At 44.2% G+C, this 12,039-nt stretch overlaps 1 protein-coding gene across 7 annotated transcripts in view; it reads right to left on the minus strand.

Moving 5' to 3' along the window:
• Positions 1–9,534, minus strand: part of PTPRJ (protein tyrosine phosphatase receptor type J) — a 71,872-nt gene extending 62,338 nt beyond the window's left edge. For 2 of the 7 annotated variants that reach the window (XM_062628136.1, XM_062628133.1), the window contains exon 1: positions 9,311–9,532. In XM_062628136.1, coding sequence (XP_062484120.1) covers positions 9,311–9,373 — 63 coding nt within the window. In that variant the 5' untranslated portion in view covers positions 9,374–9,532. Of the gene's footprint in view, positions 1–9,310 lie in introns of all 7 variants that reach the window. The other 5 variants (XM_062628139.1, XM_062628135.1, XM_062628138.1 and 2 more) reach the window with 4 other exon arrangements.
• Between the last annotated feature and the right edge of the window lie 2,505 nt (positions 9,535–12,039).

Genomic DNA, 12,039 nt, shown 5'->3' on the forward strand with positions numbered 1-12,039 from the left:
AACCAGGAAACAGTTGAACAGATACATTTAGAAGTATGAAGACTGAGTCAGAAGACAATAGTTAAATAAATACCAGTTAAACCACATACCGTAGTCCTGTCTTGTAGTACTGGGAAATGAGTACCACTTACAGCTGTTCCAGATATTGCATCTACCTGCAAATATTTGCTGCTGGCTAGAGCTCATCACATATACTCTCACCAGCACTGTCAGTACTTTGCAAAACATTACAGACAAGAAAGAAAAAGAAAGTTAGCTTAATAAAGACTACAATAAACTAATTATATGCTTAATCATCAAAAGCATATAATGCTTTGTTAGGGGATTATTTAGTTTTGATTATTTTTTTTAAAGCAGGTTATATGATTATAAAGTTAGTTGAGAATATATCTGCTTTTTTCAAATATTTTAAGCATTCAATTTCATGAACATAGAGCACTAATTATTAGCTTCTTTAATGTGGATTTTTTACAACAATTGCATAGCAGAGATCAGAAATTAGAATGTTACAGAGGAATTGGGCACGCATTCACAACAAAAGCAATCACACTTTCATTACACAGTCCCAGATCCACATAAAAAAAAAATTACATTGTCTTAAGACATCTGTATCTTAAGATATCTATATCAACTCCCTTTCAGCCATAATGAAAAATCATTACAGCTGGAGAAAGAAACAAGAAGAAAACTGCACTGACTTGGTGCTGGAGAACATTGGCCATTAAGATTTTGTCTTATGAAGAAAGAGATGAACACTTTATAATAATATCTAATCTGTAACTATTAAGATGGAAACTATACCTGTTTCCAAATGGATTCAACACACAAAAGAATTTTTTTTATAATTATTTGCTTCTGTTACCTGGCCAGCTTTTTTATTTGTTACTATCTCCCAGAAATTTTAATATCTCCAAATGCAAGTCCTTGATAAGTTACAGACAAAGGAAAGATTTCTTTCCTTTAATAGGGACAAAGGAGAGCATTGCTGAGATTTGTTATATACATACAATTACCTGCATTGTTATGGAGATTAAAGGACAATGGGCCAACAGGTATAATTCCAGATTTTACAGCCTTGTCCTTTCCCATAATTATGTCTTAAAATTGAATTTCAGTTAACATATTCACAATACCAACATCTACTAATGTTTTGCATGTACTTAAGAGATGGTTTCAATTATTTTAACATTGGTGTGGCAATACATTTATTTTATCATTGATCATTCAAGTTCAATTTAATAGTATTATAGTGTACTTTTTCAGTTGGTTGCAAAAAGAGTTTTAAAACTAGTACAAGGTCTATTAGAAGAATAACTGGCTAGTCTATTAGTCACTTAAAAAAAAAAAAAGCTAAACTAAACAAATTTTCACAAAAATTTTCCCATTTTTTCTTCCACCTCAAAAATATTTCCAGAAATAAGATTTTGAACTGCAGAGAGACACTGAAAAAAGAAAGTATTCTCATTCTGCAGATGTTAAAGCTGCCCCTTTAACTCATATGAGAGTATGTCAGCTTCTTCAACTGTCAGATACATCTCTTGGAAATTCCCAGTTTAAAATATCAGGCTTGTGTCTGTGGCTGCACAGTATGCCAGCTAAAAAGGCCACATCCTGACCTCAAAGCTGAACTGCTTATTCCTCCCTGATGCCCAGCTGCAAGGAACTAGATCTTAGAGGTGAATACCCCTCAGAGAATTACACAAACCAAATTAAAGTTAATGAACTTCCCCAAAGAAAGAGGTTGCTTTTGGGTTTGTTTTTTTCTTCTAGTTTTCTTGAAGATACACATTTACAAAGACTGTGGGAACAAAACTGTGTCTACACTTCTTGTATTTCCCCTGTACAAAAAAAGTATAAATCCATAGGAGGTGAAACCATCAAAGACCTCAGTTAACCAGGCACAGCCTACTTTGCAAAAAAAGTAAATTACATTGGAATCGACCAGAACAAGTATACTTTAGTAAGTATTGAAATCCAAGCCTAGTGTTAGAAGTGGCTGATCCTACAAGAAGACTGAAAGAACACTTGAATTAGAAAGCATAATTCATGTAGCAGGAAAGCCATGATCTGTCAGTTCCTCCAAATCTAAATTTGGTTATCAATAGGTGATTATGATGTGCGTGGCACCAAGATTACATTAGAATTCCCATATCTGCTTTCACTGGAGAAAAATAATTAAAGAAAACAAAATTTGATGACCTAAAAGGACCCTACCAAATTACCATTTTATTTCCCCCTCAGTTTGAAGCATTTATACATATATAAAGTTCCCACAGCACTGGAGAAAATAACTGAGCATGATCACAAAAGGAGGAAAATCATAAACTCCCTTAATTAACATAATACAATTTTGCATATGTAAATTTGATGCCAGCCACAGGCACCCATTTTTTCCTTTCACACTAGCTGTCAGAACAAGTCGCATTTTAATGTTTAAAAAATACACTGAAACCATGTCATGCCTAATACTGTTAATAAAACCACTGGCAAGGCTGAGTCAAAATCTTTTGGTGGCTCTACAGTGCTACTTTCTCCTACAATGAAACTACTGATGTGCACTCCTTTCACCTGCATCCCAGAGAGTAACGGTGGACACCCTTCTCTTTCGCAGCCAAAAGCTGCACCTTGGTCTCATCCTAGCATCCTCCTTGCTCTCTCCACTTCGAAACACAAATCAGAGGGAATCAGCTGGCTAAGCCTCTGCGAGCATGAGGAAGCCCTGGGGAAGACAGGCAGCAAAAAGAGGCAACCTCCATTTATCTGCAGGGACTACTGACATCACAGGCACAACAAGCACTAGAGAGAGGCAGCAGGAAGCTTTCACAGTCTGCAGTATCGCAGATGGTCGAGTGCGTTGCTGCATATGCAGGCTGGCCTGCCCCAAAACGAAGCTGCATCTTTCTCTGGCCACAACCTGCTGACCATCCTTTGCAGCAGCATCCTGTCTCATGAGGCAGTACAGCACTCCAGAGCCAACACTCTGGCTGGGCACCCACCTGCCTGTTGCATGCCACTCTCCTTATTTCCAGGGACAGAGTTGGCAGAAATTGTAATTGGAAAATGAGGACTCAAAACCAGATATTAGAAATAACAGGTCACTGCTGGCAAGTCTATGTGTATATATAACAAACAAGGAAGCTTATTGAAAATGCCCTAACAGAATCCAAGTGCACAAGCTACAGTCTCTCAATGACCAGGGACAGGCTGGGCTTCTACAAAGCTGATTTGCACAAATAACCCCTCTTTTAGGGAGCAGTGCCATTCAAGCTAGGTTAAACCCAGCTTCTTACAAGCTGGCAGACAAAAAAACTCTATCAAAGTATTACCAAAAGGAAGTAAGGAATTAATCTGAGAATACATCTAATGACAGCCAGCTGTGTTTTAGATACAAACTGTAAAATCCTAACAATGAAAAGCTCCCAGGCACTTAAATCCCTCGTCTCACCTGGGCTGTGACAGCAGAGAGGACACCAGCACCTTCCGGCTCAAAGGAGAACCACTCATGGAGCCCGGGCCAGATGTCACCCTCACCCTTTCTCAAACACCCACAGTCTCCAACGTGGATATGCTGAGAGACTGCATCTGCTTACCAGGCCACAACAGACAGACTAATTTACAAGACAGCTCCAGACCTGACGTTCAAGTCTTCACTTGATGTTTTTGCAGTCTCAGAAGCAGAAATTTCTTACCTTCAAGAGCAGAAAGTGGTGAAGTTCACACAAATTATTCCTCAATCCCTGGCCCATATGGTGTACAGTAAGCAGTACTACAGTACATAACATTCTCCTGAACACCACAAAGCCAAACCAATCAACCAAAAGACCATGAAGTCTTTCCAATAAACACCCAACCCAACATTTAACCCCCCCACACACACACTCTAAAGTTTAAAGTAGAAGTCCAGATGCAGTACACAACAAGAATTTTGCATTCATTAGGAATTCACCAAAGACATACTATGTATTTCTTTTATTCGTTTGGTTTTGCTAAGACTGGACAAAATAATGAGAAAAGTCCAGAGTGTACCAAACAAACAGGAGGAACACGAAGAACAGGAAAAGGAAACTAAGAACAAGCAGATGTGTAGCACTGGAGAAGAAGAGATGTCTAATTGGCTAGGAGAGCTTAAAGGTAATCCTTACAGTGGTCACTTATCCTCCAAATTAGGACTCTAATCAAACACAGGCCTTGGCCCCCTTCTCTACACACACCAACTTGGTCTGAAGTACCACCTAAAGCCAAGACCAGTTATACACCCCACAGGGCTGGTACCAAAGCAGATGCCAACATCATTCCTCCCCATTTGTAGCTGTAGGTACAATTTCCTCTATTCTGCAACACAGTTAAAAACAGTTTCCTTTTCTCCCATTACATTTCTACAGTTGGAAAAAGAAGCTTTTATGTGTCAGCCCTAGGTGTCTCAGATAAGTCACAGAGGGAAGAGACTGATGGTTAGACTGTGTGGCTTCTAATACCAAGGGATTCTTCCAGTTTCCTGGCAATGGTAGGAAAACAATCATACATTCAGTGACACGCCAGATACTGACAACATTTACGGAAAGACATGAACATTACTCTGTTGCCCTGCCTTTTCCACCTAGTGACCATGAATGGCATAGAAGATAACTAAACGAGGCCACGGTTTTATCAATCCAGCTCTGGTTGGACCACATGTACGTGTCCACTTTCTGGATTAGAGAAATACCTTTCCCACTTAATTTTGGATTTTTCTCCTGGAATTTTGGATTAATAGCCCCAGGAGGCCTGTTTATGTGCAGATACATTTGGGAACAGCTGGAAAGCACTTCAAGAAAAGCCTTGGTGCAGTCTTCCAGAGAAGTGCATCTGTTTTGCTCTTTTCTTCCTGCACATGCCCGATCACTCTTTCCCCCCACACGCTGCTTTCTAATGTTTCATATTAACACATGCTCACCTACACTTCTTTGTCTTTTACCCCCCATAATTAAAGTCCTCCCCTGCACAGTCATCCCCTGCTGAAAGTTAATTTCTTACTGATGGCTCCATCTAAGGCATGGTTCTCTTTCACTCTCCCCTTTCTACACAGCAGTAGGCTCTCTCTGCTACAGAAAATTCAACTAGCTCCTCCTACAGTTCAAGCGACCTTTCATGATGCTCAAGGTACTATTTACATTCACATTTTGGAATCTAACTAAAAGCAGTGGCATCAGGCTAACAACCAGATGTGCAGCCAGTGACTGTTTTAATAGCTTCTCTCTCCTTTGCTCATATCAGGAATCTTCTTTCAATAAGTCAAACAAAAAAAAAAACAAATTAACAACATGAGACAGGTTTCATACCTACAAACATCAAATTCCCAGACCCCAACCACTCTCTAACACTTGCTCTATGATACATTGTAATTCTAGTAGGAAGAAGGAAATACATAAATTAAAATTATATGGATTATGCCCTAAGCAATAAATAACCAAAGATTTCTTTAGAACAGTAGCAATTTCTCTCTCTCATATTTAAAAACTCCAACAAAAAAAAATTTACATGCCATGAAAATCCTCAACAAAGACTTGCATGTAGCTCACATAATTGAGGAAGTACTAATAATAGCGTGGCTGTTTGCACAGACAACATTTCCACTGTGGGCCTGAATACTGATCTCAAACATGCAAAAGAAGATATTTTGTTGTGTGTTGCTTGCTGAAGACTAAAATCAAAGTATTGGAAACCATCTGAATGTGCTGGAATGTGCAGTTGGCCTATGCAGCTAAGGAAGCACTACACGCATCCATGTCACATTGAAACAAAGCATCTATTGAGTATGGCAGAAGGTGTTCCTGTTGCACACATGAAAGTAACCTGTGTTACAGCTTTAAACAAAAACAAAAGCCTTTTCATTTCAGCCTCAACTGTCAGTCATCACAGAAAAATAACTTGTCCTGACAGGTCAGAAGTATATTTCTAAGCTCCTCTGACACAAGCAAACAGTCCACAGCCACAGCTTCTCCTTGTGGTCTATGCTACATAAGTCCAAGCCTGCTCAGGTCTCCAGATCAGTGAAGGTATTTGCCAACTGGTACTTAAACTTTATTTTTTTTCTTTCACGTGCTAAAGATTACCCAGAATAATTTCACAAATGAAAATTTGGAGTACCATACAAGAGAAGAACCAATGAGGATGATTAACAGTGATCAATACATAGCAGAAATTCACTGACATGCAAAATATATATATGGCAAGCCCTCATTTCAGATATGATGATGCTTCATTTAAACTCTTCAGCTGGAAATCTGGTTCAGTAATTAAGTCATAATCCTATAAAATTGACTCTCACAGTATCAGTCTGAGTTCTGTGCGCAGAATAAGCTGTAAGAACAACCTACTAGGTCCACATAAAAGGCATTTATAACTGTAAGGACCAAAACCCTTGCATAGTAGATGTTATGTTGTCGTATCACTAATATGACCATCCTCAACTCATTAGTTCCCACAAAAACACAGAGCAAGGTTTGTTGTTTAACAACTCCAACCTGGCCCACTATGCTGTAATTCATTAAAAATAAGGAAGATGCTTATCCTTGAGTAAAGGACACCACAGAAAGATCATATGCCTGTCACACCACTCAGGAGCTGCCATGACACAGCCGTTCCACAGCTTGGGATGCTTCCCAGTCCTTGTGTATGTTCAGGCCAACAATGCCGCCTGTGTTAGAAACACAGTCCCTTTACCAACTCCACAATCATCGGAAGGGCAAGGTGGAGGCCAGATCCAGCCAAGAGCCACTTCCACCCACCTTGATGCATTTTCTCTCATGATCTAGCAGGGAGACCACAGGCAAGAGGCAAGAAGTCTTACTGGTAATACATGAAGTCCAGATCATGCCACATGCCAGACAGTCTTGTCAGCTGCTGGCATCTTACATCAACTAAATACCTCACCAGATATTCCCAGTCTGCGCTCCATACCTGCACACATGCCACACCATGAGCTACAGTGGCCAACTCTCACATCTGCCTTAATCTGAGCAAAGAGCACACCACAGAGCAAAACTGTTCCCTATTAGAGACCATCCTCATTTTCAGAGGGCAAGACCACATGAACACTACTTGGAACAGGTGACAAGGCTTTTGTCCTTAGACCAAACATTCCCTCCAAGCAAGGCTTTATTCTGCATCCTTATTGCTCACCTTAATGAGCTATATAAAAAACCCACAATTTTCTCACATAAGTGAACACACCAAAACTTAGTGTTTTCAAATGAATGATTTGCAGAATCACACCACTAGCGATAACTTGGATGTCCTATTCCTCTAAGAAAAAAGCTCCTATGGGGCCTTCCCCCCCGCAACCTCTCTCTGTAGAGACAAAGTGCTCCTAATGTTCAAAACTCTACAAGGTGCTGCTGATCAGCACCAGTTAAGAGGTTTTGTGAACTAATACCTCCTTGCACCAGCCTTCACATAGAGAGGTGCACCTGAAGTCACAACTGAGGCTATCAAATACTGCAGTCTTCCAAATTTTCAGTCCATGACACCATGAACTGGGGAGCTCCCATACAAAATTCTGAGCCACACCAACGTTAGCAGATCTGGCTTGTGTGCTGTAGCATGTTGATGGGAACTCTGATATTATCAGTGGATGACAGGACCTACTACTCTAGGGTCCCACAGGGAGCCAGTGGGATGCACAGCTGGGTCCCAAGATGGTGAATACATAAATGTAACAATATGTAATTGATGAGAGGATCTAACTTTCTTTATTATTATTAATCATACATCACACCAATTATGAGCCAGTCTTAGAGGGCAGGTAGATCACTATGTCACAAGATTTCATACGCTGCTTGAGAAGAAAAACTAAAAACAATAGAGGTCATGGCTGGCAGATCCTCACAATCCTCATACAAAGGCTCCTCTGCTTCAACCACGTAAGGGTCCTGTTGCCTGGACAAGCCTGCAAGGCTATACCCAAGAACAATCCAGGCCTTCCCTAAGCTTTTCCAAAATGAGGGAGTACTGTGATTCCGGAGTCAGCCTTAGCTCTTATTCAGAAGAGATTTTTAAACCTAGGCTTGGTACAACAGAGATGGAATGACAAAACATTGCAAGGTACCCCAAACTGAATGAGACATAAAAGGAAGAGGAACCAAAGGTTTAGAGTAACCATTAGCTGTAATCACAAACTGATGGCACTGCAAGATAAGGAAAAGAATAGTTACAAATCTAGAAGAGTGGTATAGTTCTGCTCTGTAGCTCTAAGGGTGGGACAGAAACACAGCCCAGGAGGAACTGTTACTCCTGCAGATTACTGAACACCTTGGTCCATACCAAAACACGTCCACACTTCTGTAGTGGAAACCATTGAGGCAGAGAGGCCAAGCAGGCCCATCTGAAAGCTAAAGTTCAGCAAGCCCCAAAACATTAGAGTTCACAGCAGTAACAAAACCTTCCTACGGGAATGTGAGAAAGGTATCAGCAGAGAGAAACTTGGGGTGAAAGTCTATGCCAGCATGCAATGAGTAGGTCACCTGGCAAATGATTCTGATTTACATCACTCAAAGGTGTTCTTGGAAGAATATCTGCAACACACTCGGGCAGGCACAGAGAAAGGGTTGAAGCAAAGTGTGCTGGCAGAGGCCTCCTGATGACCTACAGCCCTACATCCCCAGATCTGCTCTCTCTGCACCACGATGGGATTTTCCCGTGAAAACTCCACACGGCTCCTGAAGGCTGTATCCCAATGGGTGATGTGCACCACCAGCATGGGCAATGTACAAATAACGTATTACTAATTAACCAGCAGCGACAAGACGAATGCAGGCTACAGTAATCAGTGAGGAGACAGGAGCCGTCCCGGCTCTACGTAAGGCAGCTTTCAGCGAGGTAAACAACCGGGGCAGCCCCGTGTCCCGAAAGGAGCCACACGGCTGTACCACAGGGCCTTACCCTCACCACATCCCCAGCGGTGCCGGCCAGCGGTCGCCCCACGCTGCTGCCAGGCGGGGCTCAGACCCGAACGGCAGGCGCAGAGCGCCGGGGGAGGCCGAGGCCGCGGGGATCCCGCCAGCCGCCCACCCTAGGTGAGCGCCGCCTCCACCGGGCCACGCCGCAGCACCCCCCGCCTCCCCTTCTGTGCCAGGGCGGCAACGGCAACGCCGCTGCGGGACAAAGCCCGAGCACGGCCACACACGTGCCCCATCGGCTGCACACCTACCGGAGCAGCGGCCACCGCTGCCGAGGCAGCTCCCAGCGAGGGCAGGTGCGGCAGCCAGCGACCGCGGCACAGCAGAACCCCCGCCTCCCGCGCTCTACGCCGCCACCCGCACCGCGGTCTCACCTCGGCCAGCAGCAGCAGCAGCAGCAGCAGCAGCAGGCAGGGCAGGGGCAGCAGCCGCCTCATGGTGGCGGAGAGCGCTCCCCGCTGCGCGCACGGCCGCTCAGCCCTACGCCGCCTCCCCCGGAGACATGGCCGGGCTGCGCGCCTCGCACCGCCCGGCGGCCCACCCCTTCACCGCCCTCACAGGCGGCAGCGGTGCCGGCGCCTCAGTCTCCCGGCGCTCCCTCTAGCGCTCCGTGACGGGAAAGGCGCGTTCCTTTGAGCCGCCAGTGAGGGGAAAGCCCTGGGCGGGCCGCAGTGAGGGGCGAGCAGCACTGCCGCCTGCCGAGGGCCGGGCTGGTCACATCCCTCCGCCGCCACTCCCGCCAGCCTTTCGCCCAGGGCGTAAATGGCCGTCTGGCCCGGCCGGGGGGGAGGGTCGCGGCTGGCGCTTCCGCGCCTTCCCCCCTCCCGCTCGGCATCTGACATGTCCTCCCGCAGGGCCGGGCGAGAAAGTGGCTCTCACGGAAAGTTTGCCAGCCTTCCTGCACGCCCGGTGGGGAAGCGGCGCCGCGGGACGGGCCCCACCGCCCGCCCTGGCATTGGGGTGGCGCTCAGCGATGGGCGATAAGCAGCCGGTGGTAAAATGAAGTAAATCCAGGCCTCGGGGTCCTCTACCACTCTCCACTCCGCTGGCGAGAGGGGAGAGCGGCCACGGCCCCACACAGCCCCTCGGGGGCCCGGGCGGGTGAGGGGCACTGAGTGGCTCCGCTTATTGTGCTATTCATCCCCCCTAGGCAGTCGCCCCAAAAAGTTCTGTCCCTCTCCGGGCACTGGTTTAGACATGTTTTGTTCATGTCATCAAAAAGGACATGACAGCATGAAACACAATCACTTTTATAACCTTAATTCCCAGGATAATGCACTGTTTCACACTCATTCATCTCGGATAAGGGAAAAGGAGAAACAGGGTCAGCTTACATAGCATATCTTTAATTATGGAAACACTGGCAGTCTTATTTTTCTCAAGAGTTTTGAGATCACATGTTTGTAATTTCCCTGTCTTTCCTGAGCCCTCAAAACATGTGCATAGCATTAGGAAGCAACTATTTCCACAGGAGTTCATGGGAAGACTCACAAGAATAAGGGCATTGGCATTGTTCAGCCTCAAGAAGGCTCCAGGGAGACCTTATTGTGGCCTTCCAATACTTGAAGGGAGCTCTTGAGAAAGACAGGACAGACTTTTTAGCGGGGGCTGTTATGATAGGGCAAGGGGTAATGGTTTTAAGCTGAAACAGGGCAGATTCAGACTAGATGTAAGGAAGAAATTTTTTACAATGAGGTTGGTAAAACACTGACACAGGTTTCCCAGAGAGATGGTAGATGCCCAGTCCCTGGAAACATTCAAGGTGAGGCTGGACAGTGTTCTGAGCAACCTACTCTAGTTGAAGATGTCCCTGTTCATTGTAGGGAGGCTGGACTAGAAGACCTTTAAAGGTCCCTTCCAACCGAAACTATTCCATGATTCTGTAAAGTCATGCACACACCTTGCTGCTTGGGAAGCCAAGACTTAGGTTTGGAGTTAGATAAACAATGTGGGAGCATCCCTTCGTATCAATAGGATTTGTAGGAATAATTATTTCAGAAAAGTACTTTTACAATGTTAGGGAGCATTCAAATAAGGAAATAAACACTATAAAAAGAAACACTAATAAACTCACCTTTTCTACACTTTCCATTTAGCACAAAGCACCTGAGAATTATTTTCCAGTGAAGGCTCCTCCTGGTAAACCACACACATGCCAGAATTGTTATGCTGAGATACCTTCTGCAGAACAAACCCTACCATTCAGAAATTACAGCTCTGACTCTTAAAAAAAAAAATAATTCCTTGTTGCAGCTCCTTGTGCCTGGGCAGAGCCCAGTGGTTCTAAGTTGCCAAACTGCAGCTTCTGGCCAGGCAGGGTCTCACTTGCATCTAAAACACAACGAACCACCTTTGTTGTGGAAGATCAGGGTTGCACTGCACAGCTGCACTTGAGCAATCATTACTTGGTCAACCTTGGCTCCAACTCAGTGAGAACAACATGGCTTTTTTAATTGCATGCCTTTCCAGTACAACAACCTAGTAACTACTCCAGTTACCTCTGAAATTCAGTGTGAATCTCTCCAGTGATTTAAGCACTGATGGCAGCCAGCCCTGAGAGAGAAAACTAAAAAAAAAAAAAAAAAAAAAAAAAAAAAAAAAATATGCACTGAGACAGCCAGAAGTGGGATTCTGACCTTTCTGACCTGTTGAAATGTGTAAGTATTTTCAAGTTGATGTTGCCATCCTCAAACTCTATGTCCCTGGACTCTGAAGTTCACTCATTCTTCTTTCCTTAATATGGCACATGACCCAGCTTAGAAGCAAGGGCACTGTGTTTCTCAGGCTATGTTAATTCCTTACTTCAGAGGGGAACTGGGCAGCTACACCAATATTACAAGAAGCTAAAGTTCTTTCACCACACCATGTTTGTCTGGATCCAGTATAGCTGGTGGGGCTTTTCACATACAAGCTACATGGAATCTGTGATTTACTTTTTCAGACACCACTTTATGGCTAAGTCCTCACAACTACTCATATGTCAAGTACTTGAACCAGGAGGCCTACAAAGTTCTGGGAGACAGTGTCAATTCTGGAGTTTCCAAAATAGTAGAGGGCTACATTATATTTGCTTGCAGAAATATCTATAGAGAGTATTTCTAGG

Source organism: Pezoporus occidentalis, unplaced genomic scaffold (assembly GCF_034315485.1).
Source record: "Pezoporus occidentalis ecotype Australia unplaced genomic scaffold, CSIRO_AGI_Poc_V1 ctg31, whole genome shotgun sequence".
Taxonomy (NCBI): Eukaryota; Metazoa; Chordata; class Aves; order Psittaciformes; family Psittacidae; genus Pezoporus; species Pezoporus occidentalis.